General features: G+C 42.0%; 1 protein-coding gene across 1 annotated transcript in view; it reads left to right on the plus strand.

The window, feature by feature from the left end:
* The window catches only part of LAMA1 (laminin subunit alpha 1), a 144,286-nt gene that overhangs the window by 34,306 nt on the left and 95,786 nt on the right, over positions 1–14,194 (plus strand). The window contains exons 8-16 of the mRNA XM_036245948.1: positions 887–1,065; positions 1,792–1,897; positions 3,860–4,020; positions 4,907–5,047; positions 6,732–6,905; positions 8,317–8,418; positions 9,331–9,542; positions 10,541–10,652; positions 13,002–13,112. Of these exons, the coding sequence (XP_036101841.1) occupies positions 887–1,065; positions 1,792–1,897; positions 3,860–4,020; positions 4,907–5,047; positions 6,732–6,905; positions 8,317–8,418; positions 9,331–9,542; positions 10,541–10,652; positions 13,002–13,112 (1,298 nt within the window). The remainder of the gene's footprint in view (positions 1–886; positions 1,066–1,791; positions 1,898–3,859; positions 4,021–4,906; positions 5,048–6,731; positions 6,906–8,316; positions 8,419–9,330; positions 9,543–10,540; positions 10,653–13,001; positions 13,113–14,194) is intronic.

Below are 14,194 nucleotides of genomic sequence, written 5' to 3' on the forward strand. Positions count from 1 at the left end.
GCATCAGCCTGAGGACCAGAGTGTCCAGGTTTGGTTCCTGCTAAGGGCACGTACCTCAGTTGCAGTTTGTCCCCGGCCCCGGTTGGGGTTGTGTGGCTGGCAACCAGTCGATGTGTCTCTCTGACATCAATGTTTCTCTCTCTCTCTTCCCCCCTCTCTCCCTCCCGCTCTATCTGAAGATAAGTGCAAAAGTGTCCTCTGGTGAGGATAAAATTAAAACAAAACAAAACGAAAACACAGTAGCACTGCCCTGGCCAGTTTTTCTCAGTGGTTAGTGTCGACCTGTGGACCAGAGAGGCCCGGGTTCAGTTCCCGCTAGGGGCACGTACCTCGGTTGCAGTTTGTCCCTGGCCCCGCTTGGAGTCGTGCAGGTAGCAACCACTCGATGTGTCTCTCTCACATTGATGTTTCTCTTTCTCTCTTCCTCCCTCTCTCCCTCCTGCTCTATCTGAAGATAAATGCAAAAATGTCATCGGGTGAGGATAAAAAACAAAACAAACAAAAAACCCCAGTCGTACTGACTTCCATTATCTGGAGGTAACATAATTAAAACAGCTACCTATTCATGTGTATTTTGGTTGTTACCAGTCTTGTTAACAAGTGATGGTGCAATGATTAACTCTGCATATGTCACTGAGAAGAGTGGAAGGACTTCTGCAAGATATAATCCCAGGAGATATAGTGATGGGTCAAATTATAAATGCACATTTATAATTCTGATAGCTATTTCTAATCGCCCTGCATAAAGTTGTCCATATTCTATTAAAATTGTTCATTTCATAATCTTAAGTTAATTTGTAGTCATAGAAACTTACCTAGGGAGGGAAGTGTTTTCTTTATATAGAACAAAACATATATTAATTGAGATGTTAAAACATTCTTCTAGAATGTAATTGCCACAATAAAGCGAAAGACTGTTACTATGATGAAAGTGTTGCAAATCAGAAGAAAAGTTTGAATACTGCTGGACAGTACGAAGGAGGAGGGGTTTGCATAAATTGCCTGCAGAACACCATGGGAATCAACTGTGAAACCTGTATCGATGGATATTATAGACCACACAGAGTAAGAGTGTTTCTTGCCATAGCTGAGCTTTGTTGTCTTCCTAAGGTGGAAAAGAGACTTCGACAAGTGTCAACCTCAGTATTGGAGACTCATTTCTTTTTGTAATATTTCTTTTATATTCTTATTATGCTAGTTGTTGTTTTTTTTTAGCTATCAATTTCCTGCTCTGTCAGTCCTGTGGGGTGTTTTTTTTTTGTTTGTTTTTTGTTTTGCTCACAGTAGGATATTCACTTACTGTTATTTAACTTGAATTCAGGGGCCCACTGCTAAGTAGTCTCAGAGTTTTGTAATATTGTCAGCGCAGTGCAGAGTCAGCCAGTAAAAGTAGCTATGTCTTGCCCATAGTAAGTGCTCAGTCAGTCCTCAATTGACTTGAAATGCAGTTGTCACATGAATCCCTGTGGTGGTCTGGTCATAGGTGACCAGATGCATGTATACGTGATGCTTATATATGGCTCTGAGAGATAGCAGGGCGGGGCGGGAGGGTAGTAGTGATAATGGGGAAGGATGACACTTGGCTATTGAAACTAGCTGCTGTCCCCATCAAAAAAGATGTTTGGGACTTTTTAGCCTGAGCTCGACTTATCTTCCTGAGACCTATACCTCTTAGATATACAAATCATTGTAATCGTCACATCCTGGATTTTAAAAGAAAATCATACTTTGTCATTTATATTATTGCAATTATTTCTAGTAAGATAATCCAGGATGACCCCTGCCTTTTAGGTGTCTCCATATGAGCACAACCCTTGCCATCCCTGTGACTGTGACCCTTTGGGGTCCCTCAGTTCTGTCTGTATTAAGGATGCTCTCCATTCTGACTTACACAAAGGTAAGTTGTGCTTGTAATTGATTTATTTTCTTTTTCTTTTTTTTTTTGGTGTAAAATTTATACTTAGTGGAACTACTACCATTGCATAGCATTTTGGTGGTATGATTTGCTACTGATTCTTCTGTTCACCAAATATTTATCAAGTCCCCACTATGAGTCAGGCCGTTTTCTAGGACCTAGGAACACATACTTGAACAAGATGATCAAGGCTCCTGCTCACAGGCAAACTCTACCACAAACACATCCATGTGTGATGTAATGCTAGGCAGGGTTAAGGGCCATGGGCATAAAGCAAAATTAGGAATCATGCTTGAAGTGAGATAGAATGTGGAGATGGCAGTGCTGGGTGATGAAATGACATTTGAGAGGTTACTTGAGCATTTGACAAAAAAAGAAATACGGCTTATTTAAAGTCATATGTGGAACACAGTAAATAGAAATCATTTTTGTTTGTTTGTTTGTTTTAGCGCTTAGAAGACACAGGGCTTTCTTGCATATCTCATCTCACAAAGTAAGCAAATGCTTCAGTTAACTTTATTAATGTCAGTGTTCTGTTTGTTTCAAAAACTGGCCAATGCACTGGCAAATACCTAAGTGTCCTGAATAGATTGCATCTGTTCAGAGATTTCTGTGACCCCATCAAATTGTCAGTCACCCACAGTTACAATGAATACTGACCAGCAGGAAAGGAAGTGCCAACTGTGGGGTCCACTGGCAATGTGCAGGGTAAATCACACATTTGAATTGATTCTTAACGACCACTGTTAATGAGAAGATGATGACAATGATCATGACAATTACCCTTGATTGGGTTCATTTAAAAATGTGTGTGTGTATCATTTTAACTTTCAACCATAGCAGATGGAAATCGTACAACCCATTTTACAGGTAAGAAAACTGTCTCAGAGAAATTAAGAAACTTGGCTGAGGTTACACAACCAGGAAGTTTCAAAGCTGGCATTAAAAGCAAAGGTAGGGCTTTTTGCCCTCAACCATTTGCTTCTGTGCTTGAAAAGCAGACAATCCTTTCAAACCCCAAAACTTGATATTGTGATGTGGTTCACTGACATACAGCAGAGCACACCCATTTAACATGTACAGTGTTTTCCGGCATATACATGGGTACCGTCATCACCACAATCTAATACTGGTGCATTTTCATCACCCCATAAAGACACCCTTTACCCATTCCCCATTTCCCTCCACCCTTTCTCCTGGCTCTAGGCAACCACTGATCTACTTTTCTCTATATAGATTTGCTTATTCTGAACACTTTATATAAATAGAACCATACAATATGTGGTTTTCATTGTGACTGGCTTCTTTCGTTTAGCATGATTTCAAGGTTCATTCATGAGGCAGCATGAATCAGTCTTTCAATCTTGTTTATTGCTGAATGATAAATAGTCCACTGTCTATATATATCACATTTTATATATCCATTCATCAGTTGAAGAACATTTGGGTTGTTTAGATTTTGGGCTGTTACGAATAATGCTGCTTCAAACATTCACACACAGTGTTTTGCTGAATGTATGTTGCAGTTTTTGGGGGGTAAATACATGGGAGTGGAATTTCTGGATCCTACGGTAACGATACACTTAACACTTTAAAACGTGCCCAGTGGTTTTCCAAAGCTCCATTTTACATTCCCACCAGCCTCTGTGCTTTCATCTCTGTTTTCTTTGTTTAAATCAGGGGTTGACAGACTATGGTCCATGGAGCATATCTGATAGCACCTGTCGTCGTAAATAACCTGTGATGGGACGAGAGCTATGCCCATCTGTGTGTGTATTATCTGTGGCTGCTTTCAAGCAATAATGGCCGAGCTGAGTGCAACAGAGACGCTGGTCAAAAAGCCTAAACGATGTACTCTCTGGCCCTTTGCAGATACAGTTTGCTGACCCCTATTTTAAACATGTTTTACCTTCCTGTTGGGTCATTACAATCTTTTCTTCCCAGGAACAAGGCCAGGCCAGTGTCCGTGTAAGGAAGGTTACACAGGAGAAAAATGTGACCACTGCCAGTTTGGCTACAGGGGTTACCCAGCCTGTGTCCGCTGTGACTGCTGGCCGGCGGGCAGCGTGAACGAGGACCCGTGCTCAGAACCTTGTCTCTGCAAGGTACGTGTGGAGGTTAAAGCTGTCCCTGAGTTTTCTCTGTGGTTTCCTGAGAAAGGAAAACATTTCGTTGCCTCCGGTGATCAGTTCCTGAGCGAAGCAGCGAAGTGGAAGCAGAACTTCCCTTTCCCTTCACACCTTCCTGAGAAGCATGACATTGTGTCACAGTGAGTCGGCCCCAGTGTGTCCTTGGACTTACATGGGCACCTGGGTTTCCTTGCTGGTGCCTTCTGGGCAATGTCATATATTCCAGGGGCATTTCTGTTACTTCCTGGGTAAAACCAAATACTGCATTTCTTAGGTCTTGACTGTCACCTCTCATATAGCATCGTTTTTCAGCTTTGAGTTTGGAGCAGAACCAGGAAAACACTAAATTTCTAAGAATATTCATTAAAGGCAGATGGCCGGGAAGGCATATTATTTGGCTATCTGATATCAATAACTATTTCCCCTGAATTCTATGACTTCCAATTATATTTTATGTCCTTATTTCCATGTAAGCAGAGTCTGGGGCACATGTGACATATGTCTGAAAATAATCTGGAACATTTATAAGTAAGACAAATAATCACATGGCCCTATTCAGATATTAAAATGTTAGCAAGATCAGCAGAGATGGAAGATTTAGAACAAAACAATACAGAAAAGCCACTTAAATATAATGACCTTGCCCGAAGATCCTTAGCTTCATTCTTGACTGTAAAATCACATGACAAATATCTGTTCTGGAAATATTGACATCATGAGCCTTCCCGTTTACTCCGAGCATTTTTTTATTTACATGTTTTTCTGAATCATCCAGCACCTTTCTTTTTAATATTATGTTAATGTGATTTTTATTCTACCCACTTTCTGGTTTCAAAAGCTAATCTTTTACTCTAACATGCAGGAAAACGTTGAGGGGGAAAATTGTGATCGTTGCAAGCCAGGATTTTATAACTTGCAAGAAAGAAACCCGCAGGGCTGCTCTGAGTGTTTCTGCTTTGGCGTCTCCGATGTCTGCGACAGTCTTCTCTGGCCCATCAGTCAGGTGCGGCACCGTCCAGGGACCAGGATTTAAATAGTGTGCCCCTCTGCCCTTGCTGGGCGGCTCAGTTGGTTGAGTGTCATCCTGTACACCAAAAAGGTTGCAGGTTGGATTCCCAGTCAGGGCACATACCTAGGTTTCAGGTTCGATCCCCGGTCAGGGCATGTATGGGAAGCAACTGATCAATGTTTCTCTCTCACATCGATATTTCTCTCTCTCCCTTCTTCTCTTTCTAAAATCAGTAAACATATCCTCAAAGAAGTATAAAATAAATAAATAAGTGCACCCCTAAAACGAGTTCTCTAGAAGTTGTAATAAAGCCACAGGCTGATCCTTCCCTGTGATGCTGCTCTCATTTGTTTGGAACAACTGTGGGCATGAATCAGAGGCAGCCCACTGCCAAAGTGTTGCCAAAGTTTCTTTCTAGGTCACGTGCTTGTCCCCACATCCTTTTCCCTCTCACAACACGAGGACACCACCTTGCTGTAGAAGGCATTGTGCTTGAATTTATTGTGTGGGGAAATGCATGCAGCGGCGGGGTCAGACCTCAGCCCACCTGCCCACACTGGCCTCCGTCCAGGAAGCACTCCAGGGCGTGGGGCAGCGCAGAGGAGCTGGAGAGGATGGGAAGAGCAGCAGGCGGCACAGGGATTGTGAGGGCAGGCAAGGGATCCCCACTTGTTTTGGGAATAAGGAGTTCCAGGAGGATGAGTTTAAGGGGTTGCCAAATGGTGACTACCAGAGGAGAGTGTGATGGCTGGAGGTCAGGGGGGAGCTGCAGGGTGGAGGACTCTCCGTGGTCACCACTCTCCTCCCCGTGCTCCATCTCAGGAGACCTGCATTTAGCATCAGGCGGGGATGGGGGTGCTATTCCCTGAATCTCCCCCTGCCCCCTTACCTACCGTCAGGCTGATGAGGAGTGGGGCAGCCTGGGGGAGGGAGGAGAAACTTCTAGCAATACTTGAGAATGGAGGTCAGTTCCTATGTGTAATCACTTGTCATTTTTATGTAGGTGACAAATTGAGAGGATGGGATCTGGAGGCTATTTTTATACACTTTTCAGCATTTGGCCAAAAAACATAAGTAAAAGTCATAGTTAGCAAAACACATTTTTTTCAATGCATTTATTAAATTCTCTGCTATCTTTTCACCTACAATATGTATCTGTGATCTTCACAACTTTGCTCACCTATTTGCTTATACTTGATCTGGATTTGGGGGATGTGTGGCTCGTTCTCAGGTTTGCTAGTCCTTTGGCAAGTAAAAGAGTCACTGGTCCTGAAGTTCTATGGGCATCGTGTGTTAACTGCATCCCTGGCTAAGCTTTCCAGGTCTGTCTCTTCATTGTGAACATACTAGCTCTAGCCTGGGTTAAATCCAAGGTGACTTCTACTTCAAATTCTAAAATTCTTGAATCCTGCCCTGGCCAGTTTGGCTCAGCGGTTAGAGCGTCAGCCTGCGGTCGAGAGAAACCCAGGTTCTGTTCCCACTAAGGGCACGTACCTCGGTTGCAGTTTGTCCCTGGCCCTGGTTGGGTCATGTGGGTGACAACCACTCGATGTGTCATTCACATCGATGTTTCTCTTCCTCTCTCTCCCTCCCACTCTATCTGAACAAGAAATGAAAAAAATGTCCTCGGGTGAGGATTAAAAAAAAAAAATTTTAATTCTTGGATCCTTTTTTTAAGGTGAAAGACATGTCGGGATGGCTAGTCACCGACTTGATCAGTCCAAATAAGATCGCATCTCAGCAGGACGCACTGGGTGGGCGCCATCAGATCAGCATCAACAACACCGTGGTCATGCAGCAGCTGACTTCCAAGTATTACTGGTCGGCCCCGGAGGCCTACCTCGGAAATAAGGTACTTCTGGCAACAGTGTCTTACACAAAGATCTCAGAGCACAGTGAGAAAGAACTTCTGTTGGCATTTTAAGTAGTCTTATTGGTCACATGAGTATTTGACAGAAAATTATACCATGTTTACCTACACCTGACTCACATGGTCTTTTTTATCCTTGTTTGACTTTTTCTTACCTCATGAAAATAGGAACTATGTTCTTGGCCCCTTCATAGGCAGTCTGTTGTATGAAGTCTTGTCCCTTCTCCTGACACAGGCCTTCTGCCTTTCCTCTGGCTCCTGGGTCACTTGGGCCTTAGTGAAGTGCCAGTCACATTCTTAGTCTGACATACGGAAGACACTTGGAAAGGTTGTGGGTGGGGGCTGCTGCACTGCCCCCTGGTTTCATGGTGACTGCTGCTCACATAAAGTTCACACTTAAGAGCAGATAGAATCCTTTCCATTTGAAGAAAATGCTAAAGGGTGACCTTACAAAGTGGAAAGTTGATTAATATGATTTAACCTTTCTCGTCAGTGACTTAGTCCTATTTCCCCCAATTATAACCCTGTTCTCCAGATTCTGATTAATCTGAAAACACATTCAGTGAAATCTCTCCCAATAAATGTAGCTCTCTGCTCACCTTTGCCATGAGTTTGGTTTGTTTTAATGTATTGCTGTGTTTGCATAGTAGTGTAGGTCTTGTAGCTTGGGAAATTTCTAGTTAATTTGATGATTGTATTTAATTTTACAAATTGTGTTACATATGTTTAAGTAGTGTTTACTTTTGAAAATGATTATTTTTTCCATCAAATTATAATCATAGAAGATGTTTTCTATTTATAATATGACCATATCAACAAAGGTCGATAGTTTTGTGTGGGTTTTTTTGGGTCTGCTTTTTTGTCTCTTGAGATCACCTCTCCAATTTTATGGTATAAAGATTAGGTTCTGAACATTACATTATTGTAGCATACTTGGCAAAAATAAAATGTCTATTTTGCATCAAAGGATATATTATCAGCAAGAAAAGTCTTTAGTTCTTTCCTTAGCTGACCAACCAGGTTTCTCATTCTACAACAGGGCAGTAAGATCAAAGTTTTGAGCTTGTAGTTGTTGTTCAAACTCCTCACCCCATAGAGTATTTAAGTGAAATAAATATCTATGATATGATTAGCAGGTGTTTATAGTAATTTACCTTGGGGCCTCTAAGAAGGAGTTACATTTTTCTTCCATACATTTAAACATCTTGCATTTTGGTAACAACAATTAAACAAAATATTTATATAATAGGCTTTCTTTTCACTGCCTTTAATGTCATGGCCACTGAGACACTTCAAAGCCTGGTTGTTTCCGGATGGCTCCTAACAAGCACTTCCTCTTGCCGAGGGGCCGCGGCCATGCCCCTTGGCATTCACTCTCCCTTAAACATTCCAGCTGACAGCATTCGGTGGATTCCTGAAGTACACAGTGTCTTACGATATTCCAGTGGAGACAGTGGACAGTGACCTCATGTTTCATGCTGATGTTATCATTAAGGTAATTGCTTTTCCACTGCTTTGCCACAGAGCTGAAGAGCTGAGTGGAGTAACAGTTTTATGACGCGGAATGGCCAAGCGAGCCACGGTAGCAAGGAGCTCGTGGCCAAGTGGCCATTTAGCAGTGATTTGCCTCCTCTGGATACTGAGGGACTGAGTGTGAGAATGCTGTCTTTGGGCCCATCCGGGATTGCCTCAGGGCAGCACCTGTCACTCTTCCTTTGATCCCCACCGCTGACCCATCTTGTCACATTTGAAAGGGAGATGAGTTGTTGCAATGTCGAAGTGACCTTCTTGGCCCTTTAAGTCCCCCTTGCCGCCCTGCCCCACTGCCACCCCACATGAATGATTTGACAGCAGTGCCTAGCGTGGAGACAGGAGATGTGGTGCCATTTTTGTCGTCAGTCCTCACCCCTCCTCTTCCCCATCCCAGAGTGGCCACAACCATCTGCACCTCTTGTTACCGTCAATGCCCAGTCCACCTCCAACCTGCAGCTCTTGGAAACTACGAACTAAACACACAATTTGTTAACAGCAGTTTTTAATTTTTAACAGAAAATTTGACAGCGATTTTATGAAAAGCTGGATGTATATTTATTTACTTTTTCTACTTTGTTCTTCAGCTGAAGATTAGGGCTGTCAGATTGGTTGCTTTAAGGAAAACTGTGGCCAAATGCATGATTTTGAATCTTTTCTGATATCCCAAGCAAAGGACATAGTTTTTAGATTTATTATCCAAATCTAAGGACTACAATGACACATCTCTGATAGTTCTGGACCAAGAGTTATAGACCCCATTACAAAAGAACCTATGCACAAATAAAAAGCTATGTTGATGAATATATTATTTGCTTTCACTTTTTGATCATGACATTGAATTGCAAATATATTTTCTTTTGTTTTCAAATGTTAGGGAAATGGACTCACTTTAAGCACCCAGGCTGAGGGCCTGTCATTGCAACCCTATGAAGAGCACTTGAACGTGGTTAGACTTGTGCCTGAGAACTTCCGAGATTTTAAAAACAGAAGGGAGATAGATCGAGATCAGCTGATGACTGTCCTTGCAAATGTGACACATCTCTTGATCAGAGCCAACTACAATTCTGCAAGAATGGCTCTTTACAGGTGTGTATTGAAAGGGAGAGAAAACTTATGGTGAGGAAACCACTCTTGTCTTTATTTATTATATAGTTTATGTTTTTTTTCTTAATCCTCACTGGAGGTTATTTTTCCATTTATCTTCAGATAGAATGTGAGGGGGAGAGAGAGAGAGATAGAAACATCAATGTGAGAGAGACACAGACTGATTGACTCCCACACAACCTGGAACAGGACCGGGGACCAAACCGCAACTGAGGTGCGTGCCTTTGACCGGAATCAAACCCTCAACTCTTTGGTCCAAAGACTGATGCTCTAACCACTGAGCCAAACCAGCCAGGGCATATTTTATACTTAATAAAGTCTATTTGATTATTTTAAGGGCACAGCTAATAGAATTGGCTGTCTTAAAGTTATTTTTTATTACTGTAATTTTATTGAATATGTCCTGATAGTTGTCCATGACAAATGTATCTAGTAGGAGATAGACTTGAGGTCAGGGTCAGAAACTTCTAGGGTGGCTTTCTGAGAAACGCCTGATAACAGTTGTCTAGACCCCATTGCCTCTGGTTTTTATCCTCCTCATGTTAATGGTCTTTGGTTTTCCACAGTCTATTTAAGCGAATGTGTCTATCTTTAGTCATTTTATTACTTTGAGAAGATCAATTTCTAGCAATGCTAGGCTAAGCAGAAACATTGGATACAGCTAACACAAATGTAGAATAACTGATTTAAGGACCATTTCACTGTATAGACAATTGAATGGATTAATTTTTCTGAAGTACTTCAACTGAGAATGGATGACATAGACCTTTCCACGGCCGTTGTTAGGTAGTCTTTGCATCAAACATTGAAGGCATTTCTGGGGAATAATGACAGCTAGAACATGTATTATGAAAATCTTCAATTACTTAAAAAAAAATCACATCACCATTTTGTTTGAATTTGTCTTTTTTAACAATCTGTGTTCATGTGAGATGCCGTTTGTTAGTACGTCAGATAACGACCCCTGTCTCTATATGTAGGTTGGATTCTGTCTCCCTGGACACGGCTAGCCCTAATGTTATAGACCTGGCACTGGCCACCGAGGTGGAGCGCTGCGAGTGTCCCCAAGGCTATGCAGGGATCTCCTGTGAGGTAACACTCCTCCTGTCCTGCCTTCTTCTTTCTCTTTCTTAAGTAGGAAAAACTGCACTGAAGGTGAGGTAATGATGCACATTTGAATTAACTTTACAAACCAGTGTTTTTAAACTTTGTACTCTGGGGACTATAGGAATATTGAAGCTGTATTGTTTCAGGAAATCCGGTTCCTCTGCCAGGGACGCTATTCCGAGCTCTTCTGTCACCTCATCTGTGGGTTAAGCACCATGTGATCCCGCTCCTTGTTTATGACTGATCATGATTCTGAACATTTAGCATTGCTTTTGTTTTCTTGGCAATTATTTTTTACAAAGTGAAAACATTTAACCTTAATTGTTTTTATGAATCTTTATTAATTATAAATTTTGCAGTTAATAAAGTTGGCCTAATGCTTCATAATGTGAATATTTAACTAAAAATTTTTATTTTAAATATTCTTCAGGGTTTAAAAAAACTTTATTTTAATCCTCACCTGAAGATATGTTTTATATTGACTTGAGAGAGAGAGAGAGAGAGAGAGAGAGAGACATCAATGTGAGGACACATGGATCAGTTGCCTCCTGTACACGCCGATACTCGCCCCGACCAGGGAGCAAACCTTCAAGCTTGGGCATGTGCCATGGCTGGGAATTGAACCTGACTGAGACCCTTTGATTCCAACCAACCAACTGAGCCACACTAGCCGGGCTCAGGTTTTTTTTGTTTGTTTGTTTTTTTAATCAATAAACTTTTATTTAAATCTCAAACATTTATTTTTAGGCCCAGAAAAATGTTTGTAGGTCCTAATCCCTGAGTGCATAATGCTTAATGGAAAAACAACTCTAAAGCTGCCTCATATAGGGCCTGTAGGAATTGGAGAGCCTGGAGCCTGCAGGCAGGTAGCAACACAAAAGTCGAAATTGAGGCTACACCAGGAGGGGGCAGCAGTGAGCACTGCTGCTTTGGAGGGAAATGTGTTGCTGTGCATGGGATGGTGACTCAGGGACAAGAAGCTCAGTTTTGAGGTATCTTTGTTAAGCAGAAGAACTCATTGTTTAATGAAACTCTTACTCGGAAGCTGACGTAAAGAATCAGGAATGGAAGTTTTGGTAGCACTCTAGCCCCCATGCAGAGCTTCCGGCAGTGTCTACTCAGTGCCCCTCTGCAGACGGGGGAGCATGGCTGTGTAGAAGTGTTAGGGTACTCTCCCAAGTGTAGAAGAAAATACTCTTTAAGGATTCTTATAATTATATAAAAAACAAACCCACTCCCCCTCCACCATGCCCCGGTGGGCATGTGCTGGCCTCCAAATGACTCACTTCCCAGTGTGCTCTCTAAACAGGCCTCCTGTCTGCTGCAGCTGGGCGGCTGTGGACACGCCCTGGAGGTGTGCACGCCTGGGTTTGCATCATTCCACTGGCTCCGTGGGCACATTATCTAACTGCCCCGTGTTCCAGATTCCATATCTACGAAATAGAGGTGATATTTCAGGGTTGTCACAAGGGCTAAATGAATTTCTGTGTCTGGAGAGGTTCTCTGCTCCTCATGGGCAGGGAGTGGCACATCCTTGAATGTCCACATTGTCTATCCAGCACTCAGATCCCCAGAGCACACCTCCAACGTTTGCTCAGTTAAACTGATGCAGTTTGACTCAGGTCTGCATTTGAACACTTTGGTAGTGACATTTAATTAATTTTAAGCAAAAGAAATAAATGAAGTTGAGAGAAAACATCATTCCAATTGGAACATTGTTAAACAGCTGTGTGTTGTGACATGATTTTTGAGACTACTGCAGTGGGATACTGCACAGCTGTATGCTGACTCATTAAGTTTTTGTCTGTTTGTTTCTACCTTTAAAAAGAAATAAGGAACTGGAATACGGTGATGGTTGCACAACTTGGTAAATTTACTAAAAAGTCTTTGAATTGCATTCTTTTTTAAAAAATGTTTTTTTTCTTTATTGATTTTTAGAGAGAGAAGACGTGAGAGGGAGAGAGAGATAAAAATATCAATGAGAGAGAACATTGATTGGCCGCCTCCTGCGTGCCTACCACTGGGGATCGGGCCCACAACCTGGGCATGTGCCCTGATCGGGAATTGAACTGGCAACCTCTTGGTGCATGGGTCAATGCTCAACCACTGAGCCACACCAGCCGGGCTTGAATTATGCTCTTAAGTGGGTGCATTTTATAAAGGCATGTGAATGATGCCTTGATAAAGATGTTTGGGGGAAATGAGAAGAAGGAAAAGAAATAAGTTTCTCTATTTGTGGAAGACTGAGCAGTGATGTTTCTAGTAATGAGAAGATGGTCTGATCATGGACCGAGTTGCCTTCAGCAGCACGGGTCGCCTGTCCTTCTGTTGCAGTCCTGCCTCTCTGGCTATTACCGCGTGGATGGAATACTTTTTGGAGGAATTTGTCAGCCCTGTGAATGCCACGGCCATGCAGCTGAGTGTGATATTCAAGGCATTTGCTTTGTGAGTCTTACCAAAACCCTGAGACCCCCCCCCTTCTACCCACCCCAAAATCATCTGCTGTGCAGAAGTGATTTTTTAAAAAAACTATTTCTCCATAGGAAAATATCCCTGCCCTTGAAGACCCCAAAGGAAATTTGCAGATTTAAGTTCATGTCATAAAATATTTCCTGCTATTTTTCTTTTTTTGGAAAAATATGTTACTTTGGTGATAGTGAAAAGGGAGAATATAATTTCACTGTAGATTTTTATTAGAACAACGAAACATAGTTATTTACTTTGCAAGATGATAAAGCCACAAATTGCCATATAAAGCTAGAAAATGTTGTCCACTGATTAAATAAAAAGGATCAGATCTTTTAAATACAAATGCAAGAATTTTTTAAACATTATATATCATGAGAGGGATAATAAAACTAATAATCACACTGTTTGTACAATATGTAGTGTTTTATTATTAGCTTGGATCAACTCTTTAAACAAGTACTTCTTTCATGCAATATGAGCTGAAACAGGGCTTAACAAATATGTCATTAATCTTGAGAATGAACTTGGGGACAGATACAGAGCAAAACTTGTTTTTTAACTTCAATCAGGAATTCTTTCAGGCTCTTATGCCTGAAGCCAGGCCACACTCCTGAGTTTTAATGGGTTCACTCCTCACAGATTAAGTGAATGCATATGCTAATTAGCTGAACCCCAGTCATCCTACAGGGATATTTTCATGCTCTTTCCAAGAGATTGATTGAGCCACAGGGCTAGGCTAGGGGAAATTATCAGAGCTATGGAGATCTTGGCAAGGTGCCAGGGATAGCTTTTTTCCCTCCAGAACCTAATTGTTTTTATTCTATAAGTACACATTCATTTTGTTCATGTCTTTGTTCTGTAAGTAAAGCGTCTACAGAATTTGCACAGTCTCAGTGCTCTGGGATCAGTTTCCTCAGCTTCCCACTGCTTGATGAGGTTGTTGCTTTGAAACATCTCTCCCTTTGCCGTTGGGGTTTGCAAGGCCAGCCTTGTGCAGGGAGGCCTTGCCAACACTTGGGGTGGTCAGCAGGTCGTGGTAGTGCCCCCTATGGCTCTAG

The sequence above is a fragment of the Molossus molossus genome, unplaced genomic scaffold (assembly GCF_014108415.1).
Source record: "Molossus molossus isolate mMolMol1 unplaced genomic scaffold, mMolMol1.p scaffold_m16_p_6, whole genome shotgun sequence".
Lineage (NCBI taxonomy): Eukaryota > Metazoa > Chordata > Mammalia > Chiroptera > Molossidae > Molossus > Molossus molossus.